The sequence below is a fragment of the Chelonia mydas genome, chromosome 6, assembly GCF_015237465.2.
Source record: "Chelonia mydas isolate rCheMyd1 chromosome 6, rCheMyd1.pri.v2, whole genome shotgun sequence".
In the NCBI taxonomy this organism is placed as follows: domain Eukaryota; kingdom Metazoa; phylum Chordata; order Testudines; family Cheloniidae; genus Chelonia; species Chelonia mydas.
The window spans coordinates 19,229,995-19,245,632 of NC_051246.2; the positions used below are offsets into that span (position 1 = coordinate 19,229,995).

Below are 15,638 nucleotides of genomic sequence, written 5' to 3' on the forward strand. Positions count from 1 at the left end.
GAGGGCTGCGTGGCTAGGAGAGGAGGCTGTGGAGGTGGAGGGGGCAGTGACTGGAGGGCGTGGGTGTGGCACGGAGAGGGAGAGGTTGGAACTGTGGTTACAGGGTGGCTCATGGCTCCAGGATAAAGGGGCAGTGAGCAGGATAAGCTGGGAGTGAGGGAGCAGGGAGTTGCTGGGCTTGCTGATACAGGAACTGAGGAAGGATTGTCCAGTGATTATGTTACTAGCCTTGGACTGGAGAGACCCAGGTTCAGTTCCCTGCTCTGCCCCAGATTTCCTGTGAGGCCGTAAGCAAGCCCCTTCGCCTCTCCACGCCTGAGTTCCCCAGCAGTAACCAGGCCCTCTCAGAGGTCCAGGGAGGCCCAGGCCACTTCCAGCTTTTGAGGCCTGTAGTGGGGCAGCTGCCCCACTCCAGTAGACAGGGGTTAAAAGCAGCCAAGCTATGCTGATTGGGGAAGCAACCACAGATGTGGCCAGCTCAATTAGGGCCCAGCTGGGCCTCATAAGAGGGCTGGGGGCCAGGAGCTGTAGGAGTCTCACTCTAGCCCTGGAGGGGGAAGGGCTAGCTGCCTGGGAGCAAGGTACCTGAAGCGGAGCAGTGCTGGGGAAGGGCAAAGGGAGCTGGGAAGCTCCAGCCTGGTAAACTCCCAGGCTGCAGACCTTGATGAAGGCCTATGAAAAGGTACTGGGGCTGCAGAGGGGCAGCCTGGGGAGAGGCAAAGGCAGTAGGTCCTACCCCTTGCCAGTGATGAGTGGCCTTTACAGACTGCAGTCTGCCCCAGTGAGAGGGGGCTAGAGGAGGACGAGCAGTAGCCACTGAGGCAAGGTGGGTTTAGAGGGTTGGGAGTTCCCCTGGGAGGGGAGACCCAGAGTGGGGGGTACTGCTGGGGCAGAACCTTGAGATAAAGTAGCACCGGGGTCCGGGAGGGACACCGGGACCTGAGGCAGGTGAGCCATCAGCCAGCAGAGGGCGCTCCGTACACTGGAAAAGAGCTAATTCCCAGATGACCAGCAGGAGGTGCCGCACCAGCGAGTCGTCACCTCGCTACAAGGCCCCAAGCCATAATAAAAAGACAATATGACGACACATCATCTAATCTTGTGCCATCAGAACTGATATATTTTTATTAATATTTATGAACATTTTTAACTCTTTAATATGACAAAATCTATCAGTTAGCAAAAAAATTATGCGCATAAAAACAAGTTGCAAAACTTATCAAATACCAAAAAATTAACAAGTGTCTCAATTTGAGGCCCCCTTTGAGCTTGAGGCCCAGGCCCAGGCCCAGGCCAAATGGCCCTCCTGGCCCTCCCTCCCGATTGGCCCTGGCTGTAACATGGAGATAACAGCATTTCCCTGCCTCTCGGGGGGCGGGTTGATGCTAAATACCCAGAAGATTGTGAGGTGCTCAGATCCTGTAGTGTTGGGGGCCAGAGAAGTATCTACGATAGGCAGGAGCTGGGCAGGGCTGGTGCAACGAGGGGACTAGTCTGGGCTTGCAGGGTGGTGCTGGGGGCACAGCAAGTGAGCTTTCCCGTGTCTTATTTCCTGTGCAGCTTCTGAGTGTGCTCACAAAATCCTCGGCTGCGGCTAGGCAGCAGGAGTGCTGTGACCGCTGCTTATCCGGCTGTCCCTAAGCGTCTTGCTGTTACCTGATGCGCCCTCCTGCTGCTTGTCTCTTGTTTTATATTGTCAGCTCTTTGGGGAGGGGCTGTTCCTTGGCTCTGGATGTGCACAGTGCCACCTAGTACGACGGGGCTGTTACAACCCTCATGAGCTCTCCCATCTGAATGCTCCCCAGGCTGCTCTTAGCTTGCTGGGCCTGGGCAGAGTTCAGCCAGACTGTCTCTCGGGTTCTGGGCTTCTAGGCACATGCTGCAGGGGCAGACCCCTTGTCTGACACCCCTCTTGGCAGCGGGGACCACGCGGTCTGATTGCATAGGCCCTGGAACTAGTGCTTCCTCGTCCAAGCCTCCCCAGTAGCGGCTGCATGCTCCCCAAGTTCTGCCGAAGCAGTGGACCCTCTGGTTTCTTTGAGGGCTCCGTGGCAGCGTAAACAGGTAACACGCAGACTCTGCAAAGCAGTTTCTAAGCGCATACTCTGTTTGCATAGACAAGATAGATACAGATCTCTAGAAAAATAAAGCCTGCATGCAAATCCCTCCTTGCCACTCCGAGAACCCTATAGGTCTGGGACAGACTTTTCCGGGGTCCCTGGTCCTTCCTGTGTCCCTCTCCTCCCGCTCAGCCGTCAGGTTCTAGTGCGTCTCCCTCTCTAAATATGGTGGTCTGTGAGGGAGCTGCCCTTTTGTAAAGCTGCAGTCCCCTTGGACAGGTGACCAGTCAAGTCCCTTGTCAGGTGAGCCATTGCTTGGTTACTAGCTCACCTGGAAGGACGGGATATCTGTGGGCTCATTGGCCGAGGTGCTTGCATTTCAATAGGTGATCCTCCGGATTAACAGCTCCTGATCTCTCTGCATTGTTTGCCCTGTGGCTTGCAATTCCAGGCCAAGATAGAGGCACAAAGACATCAGGGATGGATGGGTCTTTCTCACAACCGAAGTGGCATTTGTAGCGTGCTATAGAGACAGACAGACATAAGTTAAATCATCACAGGAGCCCCGATTCCTGATGCTACAGCAGTCCAGCTAAATACTAACTCTGCCCCATTGCACCTACGTACCAAGGCGTTAGTGACTTGTGTGCTGGGAGATACTGGGAGCTTGAACTCTGAACATCCTGATTGTGTTGTTTGAACCTTAGCTGTAATGTGGTGTCAGCCTCCTATTATGCATTAACTAGATCAGATGTGAGCCCTTTGGGACCCTTGCTAACTGTGGGCGTGGGGCTTTCTGCTCATCCGGCTTCCTCAATCCTCCTTTCCAAATCACAGGGCCCAAAGCCCCACCATGCTGCTGAGTTTATAAAGGAAAAGTAGCTGGAACTCTCCTTACAAACTGGAAATCCCCAGCCATCCCCGTGGGACACCTGGGCCTCCCAAGAAGCAGGAGATTGGAAGAGAAATCCAGTCCCAGAATTGCCTGCAGAGTGACCCACACCAGAGTAGACTCATTTGGGAGAGGTGGGCTAGGGGCCCAAGTGTGTTGGGACTGAGGCAGGGGGCAGGCAGGTGGACGTACAGCGGGGGATGCGGGAGGGGGGTACTTGTGTTGGGGGTACTCACTGGAGGTGGGGAGGCAGTGTCATTCCCTGTCATGGTGACAGGGCGGCTGGCATAAGCCCAGGACCCACTGCTAGCTCCTGTAGCTGGGACCTGGGTCGGCGGGATCCAGCCACTGTGGCTTACAGGGGAATGGACCAATCAGCTGCCGATTCACAGGAGGCTCTTTCTGAGCTGCAGCTTGTCTGCTCTGCAAAACCGTGGACGTTACCTGTTGTTTTTCAAATTGTCCCTCCCCAGACATAGGGCGGAGGCTCGAAAAAGAGGCTGTGTCCAGGGAACCCCAGCCGTTTAGTAACCCGAGCTTGGGGAAGCGGAGGGAGTTTGCGGGAACATGATGTGATCTGCCGTGGGTGGGTTTGGACTCCCCTGGGACTCGGAGGCGGGGGGTGGGCGGGGTGGACTTGGGACAGATTGTGTTTGGCTTTGTGCGTCCTTCTAATGAATCCATTATATGTTCTTTGAAGATCCTCACCTCCTCCGGACCATGACCCCTGAGAACATGTGCCACATGACCCCACCTTCCCGGCTGGAGCACCCTCCCCCGCCTCCCCACCTTCAGGGTCCCCCACCACCTCCGCCGCATCCCCACCAGCAGCAGCACAACCCCCACTATCCCAGCATGCAGCGGGACATGTTCATGAAGCCTGAGCCGCTGATGCCGCCGTACGTCATCGGGCAGGGCATGTCCCCAGGTGATCTCCACCACGCCCAGCAGTCGCAGATGCTTCACCAGCTCCTGCAGCAGCATGGAGCAGAGTAAGAGCGCCGGGGAGGGACAGCGAGGACCGAGGGGGATGTTTGGATCCCGGACGATGAGTGTGCGCGGGGAGTGAGGATGGTGAAGAAGGGTGCACTAGTGGGGCGCATTGGGCACGGGGGAGTTTCTGTGCTGAGTGATAACACAGCTAGCGGGTAAAACCACGGGTGAAGAGTCAGACTAGGGTGAGGAGGGGCGTCGTAGCAGGCTGGGGAGTGTGATCGTGGGGATTTGAGGACATGGGGCAGAGGTTACGATACCATGGCCTGGAGGGCAGAGTGGTGAAGCACGGGGGGGGGGGGGGTGGTGCGAGGGAGATAGTGGGGGTGGGGAATGGAGGGTGTATGGCAGAACATGCAGTAAGGGAGTGGGGTGGGGAATGGCGGTAAGGGGGCAGTGGGGTGGGGAATGGAGGAGGTGTAGGGGTGGGGCATGGCGGTAAGGGGGCAGTGGGGTGGGGAATGGAGGAGGTGCAGGGGTGGGGCATGGCAGAGGGGAGGGGCAATAATGACACGGAAAAGTAATGGGTCTCCCTTTACTGAGAGCACAAAGCCTTTAATTTTTAAACGTTTGAACCAGACGTTTGCCCTCACTTGAGCCCCTGCCCCTATCCTGCTCCTGCCGCTGGGGCCCATCAGCCCCCTGCTTGCCTTTTCCTTGGTGGAGGTTGACAGCTGCCCTGCTTTCCTGCTCGCTGCCTCGCAGCTCAGGGTTTGCTGTCCCGGTTGGTCTCTGCAGCCTCCCAGTTCACCCAGCCAAGAAGCGGAAACACTCAGAGTCGCCCCCCAACACACTCAACGCACAGATGCTCAACGGGATGATAAAGCAGGAGCCAGGTATGGGGTCTGTGCCACTCAACCCTGACAGAGTCCAAACGCCTCCCTGGCACCAGCAGGGGGCACTCTCACCAGGTATGTGCTCTTCATCCCACCCCTCCCCCAACATTACCAAACACCTCCCTGGCACCAGCAGGGGGAGCTCTCCCCAGGTGGGGTGCACGGGAGAGGAGCCTGCAGGACAGAGTGAGAATGGAAGTGTCCCCCCAGATAAGCAAATGAGAGAGTTGTTCCCGGAGCTGAAAGTGCAGAGGGTGGATGCTCTCCCTTTGGCCCTGGGTTGGGGCACAGAGTGCACAGATAGCGCAGTCGGGACATGGGCCCCCCGGGTGAGCGAGTGCAGAGTGGAAATATCTCCCTTGCACCAGCATGGGGAGCTCTTGCCTGGTCAGGGACCTCACAGAAATGATTTCAGTAAATATTTCCCCATGGCTGCAGGGCTGATTCAAGACAACGACAGCTTAAACGGCTCCTACCTGGATCCCAACTACCAGTCTATAAAGTGGCAGCCGCATCAGCAGAACAAGTGGGTGACTCTCTACGATGCCAACTACAAGGAGCTGTGAGTAACTGACTGGTTCCCCAGAGATACAGCTACACTCATGTCTACCCCACCAGCCCTTTGTCCTCCTTTACCCCGGGAGTCGCAGGGGGGTTTGGGGGGCAGCGTTGTGCTGGAATCCCTGGGATCCTGCATCGGTCTCCATTGTAACCTGCCCAGGGGAAAGTTAATTCTCTGCGAGCGCGAAATGCCGGCTGACCCCAGGAACAGAGCTGTGTGTGAGCGGCTGATTGCACCATCCGAGGCAGGTCTGGCTATCGCCATCGCCTTACGTTACTCAGAGCACAAGCCAGCCCCGCTTAGCAGGAGCCTGTGATACCAAACCCAGCCCGTCTAAGGGTCTCTTTGGATCAGAGGGGCCTCTGCCCCCAGCTTCAGGCTCATCCACCGCCCTGAATTTTTAAAATGAACATTAACTCTCCTCTAAAGGCGTGAGACGTGGCTCATCAAAAGAGACCCTGGTCAGGAGTGTGGAGAAGTGGGCCGCTGGCTCCTGCTGCCCGCAGCCTTGGCGAGAGCTGGGGAGTAGCGACAGCAGGAAGGGAAACATGCAGAGGGAGTGGGGGGATAGAAAGACAGAGGGTAAGTCTGCACTGGAGGTGGAATTCGCAGCTCAGGCAGACGTACCCAGGCCAGCTCTGATCCAGCCGGCACACTACGAACAGAAGCGTAGCTGCAGCGGTTCGAGTGGCAGGAGGGACTAGCTGCCCAAGTAAGTACCTCGCTTTCAGACAGGCTCGTAGTCAGGGTGGCTAACTCCTTGCGCAGCCGAGGCTACCCTGCCACGTTAGCATGGGTAGGTCTGCCCGAGCCGGAAATTACACCTCCAGCTCCAGCTTAGATGTACCCAGAGAGAGCCAGACAGGGGGCAGGAGGAAGAGGAAGAGAGTTGCGGGGAGGGGAAGGCCAGGAGGCTGGGAGAGAGGGCGGAGATGGAGGGAAAGGCCAAGGGGCTGAGGTGGAGTTGAGGGGTGCAGAGAAATGCTGCGAGGGGGAGAGAAAGGCTGGGAGGCTGAAGTGGAGGGAAGGGCGGGGTGCAGGGAACAAGTGCGCGCAGCTCACAGGGCAAGGAAGATGAATGTTTAGGAAGAAATTGCTGCAAATCCTCCCCGCATTCCGGAAAGGTGACTGAACACTGGCAAGCAGCAGTCTGGATTCCAGGAGCGGCTAGTCCTGTAAACACCCCGTACTCCTCCTCAGGTCCCACCCAGCCAGTCTCTGTTTGGGGCCCTATTTTGGGGCTCGGGGGAGGGGCTTTGTTGTGCAGGATACCAGCTAAAATGAGAGAATGATCAGGCTTCGTCAGAACGACGTGCAGAGAAAAGGCCAAGGACTCCTGGCAGGGCTGGCTCCGGGAGCAGGGAAGGGTGTGTGACCTAGGGAGGCTGCCTCAGATGCCAGAGTGTGTGGCCAGCTGGTTCCAAGTTCCCACCGGGTGTGTAGCAACACTGCCTACCGCTGAGGTTCTCAGTGAATTAAACCCGATATTACAGCTGGGGAAAGTGAGGCACTGAGACATGACGGGACTTGCCCCAGTCACAGGATGAGCTTTTGGCAGATCTGGGAAAAGAATCCAGCTGGGCTGACTCCCAGGCCTTTGCCTTAGCGGGAAGACCGTCCTTCCTCTCATGCAGAATTAACCTCCCTCTGGAAGGACAAAGCTGTTTGGGCCAGTGCCATGTGAGCAGCCAGAGGGGGTCACAGAAAGGGAGCAGGCCCAGCTGGCCTTTCCTTTCCAGGCCTCAAGGAGTGAAGGGAGAGCTGATCCTTAGGAGGCAGACCTAAGTTGTCTCTCACAGCTCAGCCATTTGGGAAAGCCCCGGCTGGGAGCCCACTGCAGAGTGCTAGAATGAGAAGGCGGCTTTGACCTCTGCAAAGCTCTTGGAGCTTCTTGTGTACCAGCTCCAGAGCTAGATGTCGGGGGAAGATGAGGTGCTTTGTTCCAAACTGGAGGAGAATTGCAGCAGAGAGGTGGGTTCTCCACAGGGTTACTCCGAGCCAGGTGACCACTTGTGTGACTGGTTCTGTACTAGGTGTTTCGTTCTCCAGAAGAAGCCAGAGGGTTTTTAGCTCCAATCTCAGCCCTAGGGAGCTGAATTGTGGGATCAGAGTCTCATCCTTTTCTTACTCTTGCCGTTCACATGGGTCCAGCAGGTGAGAGTGGGGAGCGAGCGCAGACCCACAGGAAATTGCTCAGGTTCCCAGCCCCGGGCTAAATTTCTCACCAGCCCCTGGGCAGGGCCGTCCTTACCTGTACGCAAAGCACGCAGCTGCATAGGGCACCAGGAAATGTGGGGCACCAAATTTCCTGGTGCCCTGCGCAGCTGCGTGCTGCTTCAGCCCCTGCTCCGGCTCTTCCCCATGGCCTCTGCCCCTGCCCCACCTCTTCCCCACCCTAGCCCTGCCCCCACTCCCCTGAGCTCTGCAGCAGGGCTGGGCCTGCACTCACCGGCATCGGGAAGTGCAGCGACCCGGCCCCAGCCGCACTGCCAGTGAGTGCTGGGGGGTGGTTCCCCCCTGCCCCCCAAGCCAGCCCGCCCCCCCACCGCAGAGGCCTGGGGCCCCACACCACCACCATCCCTCATGTCAGAAACTGGCTTTGGGGAGTTAATAACCTTTCAGCTTCACTCAGCATTAGGAGAAATCACCTCTTCTCCAATCCTGAGCTTCTGAAACCTGCGTTAATCTACTTTTCATCAGTGGAGGCCTTTTGGCTAAAATAATCCATTTGACCCTAGACGACCTATTCCCAGGGGTTTGCCCTCTGACCTTCCCACTCTCACTGGAAAAAATTAGTGTGGCTTTGGCTGTGGCCTGAGTTTTGATTCGTTGAAAATGAGGCAGATTGCAAGTCAATGAATAATCTTCATTCTCACTCTCAGTAGTGGAGCCTGGCACCTAAGGTCGTTTATCCCCCAATGCCAAATTGGCACCAAACATCCATCAAGGATGGAACCATCCAGAGGACACATTTAAAACCCAAGAAATGTATGTTAATTATCCCCATGGCCCAGGGTGCTGGAATTTTGTAGGCCAGTGCTTCATGGGGTATAGTTCTGCATATCAGTGCCACCAAAGGCGGTGAGTTGAAACTTGGGGGAGATAGTTTCCAAGGGGATACAACACCCATCTGGCAGGAGGCCAGAGATGGTGTTTTTGCTGTTACAGGATGGATTTTTTTAACAGTGAAGGTAAATAATTACTGGAGCAATTTACCAAGGGAGGTGGTGGATTCTCCATGCTTTAAATCAGGATTGGATGTGTCCTGCTAACAGAGCTCAACCAGGAGTTAGGGGCTTGACCCAGGGCTCGGACCAGAAGATCAGAATGGTCCCATCTGGCTTCAAAAGCTCTGAAATGGAATTTCCACATTAGACCCTGGATGTTTGCAGAGGATTGTTGCCCATGGAGATGACATCACTCACAGCCAATCAGAAAGCTCTGTCTATTTGGTGCTATGGGGAATTGAAGTATGGGGAATCATGTTCAGCTAGGCAGTGTGTTCTGGGAGGCAGAGGAGGGGGGACCCTCCGCGGGGTTTTCTCTGTGTGTGTGTGTGTGCATGTGTGTTGGGCAGCCATCAGCCCGAATGGACGTTAACCAGAACACATTTGGGAGGCTTCTGTTTGTTTTGTGAACTCCTCCCCCTCCTCCTCACTCGCTGTATCTCTCTTGGCTGCAGCTGGCGCATGGTTCTCCCCTGGTACATCAGTGGCACATGCAGACCACCGCCCCTCCAGCAGGGCCCTGGTACCCTACGGAGGCAGTGAGGTTGAGGCCCAGGGGGATGAGCGGAGGAGACTGTGCAGTTTCTGAAGGTGCAGCGATAGTGTAGGGCAGGAGTGAGTGAATTGTGTTTCTGTGCAAAGTGGGGGAGTGTGTGTCAGGGTGAGAGCGGTTGTTAGGGGAGGGAGGGTCTGTGTGTATATGTGCATGCACACGGTTGGTACAGGGACCAGGGCCTGAGGAGCCCAGACTGCATGCTCTCAGAGACCCATTCACGAGGGACCAAGGGGAAAGACAGAAAGACCTGGATCAAATGACAGAGCTTGAGGAAGAGGAGAGACCTAACCTGGAGGGCAGATAATCCCACTTCTGCCTGCTGCAGGGTTTTTACACCTTTCTCTGAAGCATCTAATGCCTGCCACTGTCAGAGACGGGCCAGGTCTTGGGTCTGATCCACGATGGGCAATTCGTACGTTGCTGAGAGAGAGGAACCCGCGAGAGCAGATGAAGGAGTTTAGTGGGAAGAAGTGGAAAGCAAAAATGAAGCTCTGAAGCTGTGAGGAAGGGGCAAGAGTGAGAGAGGGAAATTCCTCTCATTCTTTCTGGCTAAGGTAGCGCTCTCCACTTCCAGCATCTGCTTTTTGTTCAGGTCACATCTCAGGCAGCCCAGGGTCCCTCTGCCACTCCAAGGAAGAAATAAATGGTTACTCATGGAGCTGTCCCGGCTTCACTCACCAGAGCCTGAATCACCAGGAAGACGTCATTCAACGTTAACCCATTTGCCACTGGGGAGTCCAAAAAACACAGCCCAGGGGGGTGGTGTGTTTCTGCTGGTGGAATGGTGGGAGACCAGTGTGGGGATGTGGCTTGTGGGGGAACCAGGAGTAGTGGGAGCAGGAACTGGCTGGCGAATGAACTTCGGGATGACATGAGGCTGGGTGATGCTTCTAAAAGAGGGACCCAACTTACTGTTTCTGTTGATGCTTTATGTTGTTGTTGTTCTGATCCAGTTTGTGTCACTGGAGTTTTAATTAAGAGTCTTGATTGGCTGATGGGAAACCTGGCAGTTACAAATCATTCGGGAAACAGTCATGAATCTGTAGGAGACCGCAGGTCGGGAGCTGAGGGCTGCACTTGCTACTTGCCAGAAGTCCTGAGGCTGCGCTTACTCGGCACTAAATGAAGTAGATGGCAGTGACCCTCATCAGAAGGCCGTGTGGTCTGAGAGGCCCTGTGACTGTGTCAAGAGCATAGGACTGGGAGTTGGGACACTTGGCGTCCAACTCCAACCCTGTTACTCTGTGACCTTAGGTCAGTCACCCATCCTCTATACCTCACTTCCCCATCTGTAAAATGGGGATAATGATACTGGTAATCATAAAATAAATGAAAACTATTACCCTTCTCATCAGGGTGGAAGTGCAGCCCATACAGCCGATGATATGAAAGCGTGAGCGAAAGATCCTTTCATTAAAGCTTGAATAAGTTGCATCCTCGCACATCTTCTGTCACCCGTGCATGATCCAGGTGCTTTTGCCAGTATGGAAATGCCCAGCGGGCAGTGTGGCTGGGCTGCCCAGATCAGGACGGGGCACTGCATACTGGAACTGTAGTCTTTGTGGGCCATGTTGCAGTGTTAAGGATGAAGATGGTCATGCTGAAGAATTTCCTGGACCACATTTCACCCACTGGCTGCTGTTCAGCTATCGCTCAAGTGAAAATACCCCATCTTCCAGGGAACCCACACATCTTGCCCTCGATTAGTTGGGTCTCCTGTGTGTGCTTAGCGGAATGAATTGCCTTTTGACCCCAGAAAAGAGGGGCTTCTTTTAGGCCAGGCTGGTAGTCGTGGCTCTGAATTGACTAGGCCTGAGGGAAGACGCCTGTATAAAAGGGAGTGACCCTCTCCTGCCTTTACTTCTGCCTACAAAGTCTGTCCGGTCTAATAGTCTGGTGGAGCCATAAGTCTTTCTGTCAGTGGCTGTCCTGCCCTCCCAGTCACTCTTCTCCGACACTCAGACCTTTTGAAGCTCTGTTGTTCATTCATTCTAAAAATTAACACCTGGGAGGAGAGGAAGGTGGCATGGTTTTTTCTTTGGCAGAAGGATGCGCTGTACTTTTTAATGCCTAGTGTGAAAAATGAGTCCTGGCACCTGTAATTATGTGCAGATGCTCCCTGTGATTTGAAAATCGAGGAGAGGGGGGAAAAGATTGGATTTTGGTCTCCCAGTTGAAATGCTGAGTGAGTGACTGACTTGAGGGTGTTTCCTTTCCCACCTGTGCCAGGCAGGCAGTGCCCCGCAGAGGGGCCCTAGCCCAGAGTGCAGGCCAGGGATCTTGGGAGGTGGGAGAAAGGGGGACTTGGTGCGAAGGCCACATATTTTTGCCGTTTCCGTGGTAACCAGCCCATTAGGGAGATACAGATTAAACCTCCCCAGCTGGTGCATGTGTTTCTTCTCTGTAGCCCAAGTTTCCCCGCCCAGCCAGGACGTGCCATGGTGGGAGCTGTTAGCAGTGGCAGCAGGTGGTTCTGATTTCCCCGGGAATCCGGCTGCTCGGGGCGGGTACAGCCTGGCAGCAAGGCCGGGATGGGTCACTTGGAGAACGGAACCCCATGAGGGGTCTCATCAGTCTCTCTGAAAGATCCTGTTCAGGAGAGAAACCCCCAGAGAATGTCCAGTGCCCCCCCACACCTCCATCCCTGCGTGGCTTCCTAGGTCAGCCTGATCCACAAGCACTGCCCCCTGTCCCGAGGAGCAGAATTCAGAAGTCAGATCCCAGACGTTAAGCAGGGCTGGACCTTGGGGGTGAGTGGATGGAAGACCTCCAAGGGCAAGGCAGGGGCAGCAGGATGTGCTCACTCTGAGTCTGTACGAAGTCAGTGCTCCAATGCGGGGCTCAAGGAGGGGCTGTGTGATTGGACGTGATGCCTCTCTGTTGCCTGGTGGTCATGAAAGATTCTGTGGCACCTTGTATAAGAGCTGGGAGTGACCCTGGCGGCCTGAGCGAATTCCAAGTCAAATAACTATATTCCCTTTCGATCCGGAAACATTCTGCCAGCCTAAAATCCCCCCTGCAGCTTCCAGTGGCTATGGGATTCTCTTACGCTCTTTTCCCAAACCGGCTGCATAGAGCAGCTGTGCACAGTTAAACAGCTGCTTGTGTTTGAACCCAGAACTAGCCGTGGCACAGTCCTGTCAAGCACATTGGGATCCTTGGATAAATTACACTGTACACCAGAAGTTCGCACAAAGGGTCTTTGGGTCACTGGTGACCCATGAAGCAGAGAGCCTGCTGGTGATCTGCACAGAGGTGGGCTAGTCACACGATGCTGGCTCCTCCTCCCAGTTTCCAGATACTGAACTGCATTAAAAGACAACTAAAAATACATACAGTGCTTCCCTATTGTTACTTTCCCACATTAGCCATTCTTGTAATTGCCACGGGGATGTTATTTGGTCGTAAACACGAGGAGAGCTGGTCTGTGTGATCATTAATGAGATGAGAAGTGTCTATGAAACACTCTGTCTGTTTATGCTGCTCCCCTGCTATAAATTATCAGACCACGCAGAGATATCAGTGGGTTGTTTGTCCTTCAGTCTAATGCCTGCTGCCTTTTCCCCCTACCTTGATGCACAGCCCCCCACCTACGTACCGGGTGGATGCGGACAAAGGGTTCAACTTCTCCGTGGGCGACGATGCCTTCGTATGCCAGAAGAAGAATCACTTCCAGGTCACGGTCTACATCGGCATGATCGGAGATCCCAAGTACGTGAAGACCCCTGAGGGCCTGAAGGCCCTCGACTGCTTCTACCTGAAGCTGCATGGAGTGAAGGCAAGTTCTGGGGGAAGGGGGAGAACCCTGCAAGAGCTGAAGGCCCTTTCCGGGTGCATGTGCGAGAATGTGTGTCAATGTCCGTAGGCCCACAGGCAGTGTTGTTACCATGTGTATGATCTTGTCAGTCTCTGGGTGGGAATGATGAGCATCATATCACTGTGTACTGTTTGTGGGTGAGTGGGTCAGTGAGTGGAGCCTGCGTAGGGGAGCCAACGTGTGTGATACAAGCATATGTGATCCGGCCTGCATGTGTGGAAATCACAAGTTTTGTGTGACCAGGACGTTACCTAAAGGAAGGATAGGAGCCTTGTGCCATAGCCCCATCTGCTGGGTGAAGTCTAGTCACGAGAGAACAGGCAGTAAAGAGGGTTCCCCTGGGCAATCTGGCAGGGCTCTGTATGTGTGTATGTACATCAGTGCCTGTACATTTGAGTCTGTGTGTGAGGAGCAAGGAAGAGGCCGTCTGGCCCTGCTGGTGCAGAGAACTCCTGCCCTCTCTTACAGCTGGAGAAGAGGAGGGGAGGTACAGGCAATGGTAAGGGGACAAAGTAAACCTGGTCTTTTCTGAGCAGTGGTTATGGTGCCAGTGAGGCAAATTCCCAGGGGGTAATTATGGGTGCCCAGACACTGGGGAGATTGGCGCTGTTGATGTACTTTAGGTAAGTGGCCGGATAGATTGTCCTTGGGACAATGGTGATGAGGGAAAAGGGGCTGAGAAAGGGGAAAGCCATGCCGTTCCACTCTCTGTAATGTTCCTGGATCTTTCCCTTCAGTTAGAGGCCTTGAACCAATCGATCAACATAGAGCAGTCGCAGTCTGACCGCAGCAAACGGCCCTTCAACCCTGTCACGTGAGTACTGCCCAGGGCGTGGCGGCCTGAAGGTGGGGAGCCTGTCACAGGAGAGCCACCCAAGGAGGGGGAGATTGAGGGACCCTGGGATGAGGACCCCTGAGGGTAGGAAGGCAGAGTGGGGCGAGGGGGTACTACGGGGTGCTGGCATGGAGAGCTCAGGCGGGGAGTGTATTTAAAGTGTTCTCGCTCTCTGTCTCCTTCACTTCCCAAAACAATGACTCCTCTCCGCTCCATGCCCAGAGCTCACTAACCTGTGGTGGGTCCCCCTGGCCGCTGGAGCCTGATCTGAGGCATTTTGGCAACACCCCTTGAAGTGAGGAAGAGGTGGGAGTTCCCTAGATGGTTGCAGCTGGGGGCTGATCTTCCCGCGTGAGGGGAAATGGCCGTTCTCCATGCGGCCTCCTTTCCAGCTCTGTGTCCTCAGTGGCTCCTCTGCTTCCCCTTCCAGGGTCAACCTGCCTCCGGAGCAGGTCACGAAGGTCACTGTAGGGCGGCTGCACTTCAGCGAGACCACGGCTAATAACATGAGGAAGAAGGGCAAGCCCAACCCTGACCAGAGGTACGGAGCAGCATGGTTCCCTCCGAGCCTGTGACGGGGGCTTGGCGGGACTGCGAATGTGGGACTCGGGGAGGCTGAACTGGGGAGCAGAGTGCTGCAGAGCTGCCCCTGCCGGCTGCACGGCTGCTTCGTGCAGGCCGCCTTGACGGGCAGAACGGAAAGGGGGTGTGGGGATGGGTGCTGAGGAGCTGTCCTGCCAGGCACTTAATGCGCTGGCTGAAGTGTTTGCAGGGAGAGCCCCTGGACAAGCAGCCATGACTGTCTGAAAGCTGGGCCCTGGGCTCCAGCAGCGCCATGGCCCCTGGCGCCGTGCTGAGGAGCTGGCTCGATATCGACCGAGAGGGAAGAGCATACCCTACTCAGTCACTAGCACCACTCACCGTGGTTACCTGGGTTTCTTTTGCAACCTCCGGTCCAAGTACCGAGCTGAGCTCAGCCCTGCTGAGCTTGTGAGCAGTGATAGGACCGCAGCCTGGGCAGGCTGCAGGCCTTGGAGGAGACCGGGCAGTCGATGAAGACTTGTAGACTCGGCTACAGTAGAAGAGTGCTGCCATGGGGGCCGCAGATGTTTGGAGACCTGAGTGCTAACTGGATCAGACAGTGCCCGTGAGAGGCGTGTCCCTGTCTGGGGGAAGTGTAGGAATTCCAGCTGTGCCCGCTGTGGCGTGGGGACTTCCCTGTCTGTCTGAGGGGAGGCACTATCCGCCAAGCCTCTCCCCTCCAGGGGGATGTGCTCCCTTCCTGCTGCAGATGACCCTAGTGGGTATCTGTCATTCGCAGGTACTTCATGCTCGTCGTGGCCCTGCAGGCCCATGCCCAGAACCAGACCTACACGCTGGCTGCCCACATTTCCGAGCGCATCATCGTCAGAGTAAGTTTTCTCCTGACTCACAGAACACCCCTATCCTCTTGCCCCCTTCTCCTGGCTTTTCAGTTCCCCCACCAATCCTTTGCCTGGCTCTTCAAGACCCCTGCTGCCCTTCCCCCCTTTCTCTGCCTGGCTTTCTGGGACCCCGCTCCCGATCCTTCCCGCACTTTATGAAGAAGGCAGCCCACGTGTTCCTGCAGGAACCCAGCACAGAGAGACACGGACAGAGAAGAAGGCACATTCTCCAGGAGGGGAGTGCAAGGCTGGGGATGCGTTGCCCAGGAAGGGGCTGTGGGGAGTGAGGGAACGGTCTTGGGACTTACAGTGGGTGTCCTGGCTGAATTTTCCAGATGCCTGAGGGGCAGCAGGGCTGAAGGCTGGAGTCAAGGCCAGGCAGGAAAGAGATTGGATTCCCCTGACAGGTTCTCCCAGCATTCAGCTAGTCGAGCTC

At 55.6% G+C, this 15,638-nt stretch overlaps 1 protein-coding gene across 15 annotated transcripts in view; it reads left to right on the top strand.

The window, feature by feature from the left end:
- The window catches only part of MYRF (myelin regulatory factor), a 112,965-nt gene that overhangs the window by 66,417 nt on the left and 30,910 nt on the right, over positions 1-15,638 (top strand). For 7 of the 15 annotated variants that reach the window (XM_043548528.1, XM_043548530.1, XM_043548521.1 and 4 more), the window contains 7 exons: positions 3,653-3,944; positions 4,684-4,856; positions 5,220-5,343; positions 12,709-12,904; positions 13,681-13,757; positions 14,209-14,319; positions 15,100-15,190. In XM_043548528.1, the coding sequence (XP_043404463.1) occupies positions 3,653-3,944; positions 4,684-4,856; positions 5,220-5,343; positions 12,709-12,904; positions 13,681-13,757; positions 14,209-14,319; positions 15,100-15,190 (1,064 nt within the window). Of the gene's footprint in view, positions 1-3,652; positions 3,945-4,650; positions 4,857-5,219; positions 5,344-12,708; positions 12,905-13,680; positions 13,758-14,208; positions 14,320-15,099; positions 15,191-15,638 lie in introns of all 15 variants that reach the window. The other 8 variants (XM_043548520.1, XM_043548519.1, XM_043548524.1 and 5 more) reach the window with 3 other exon arrangements.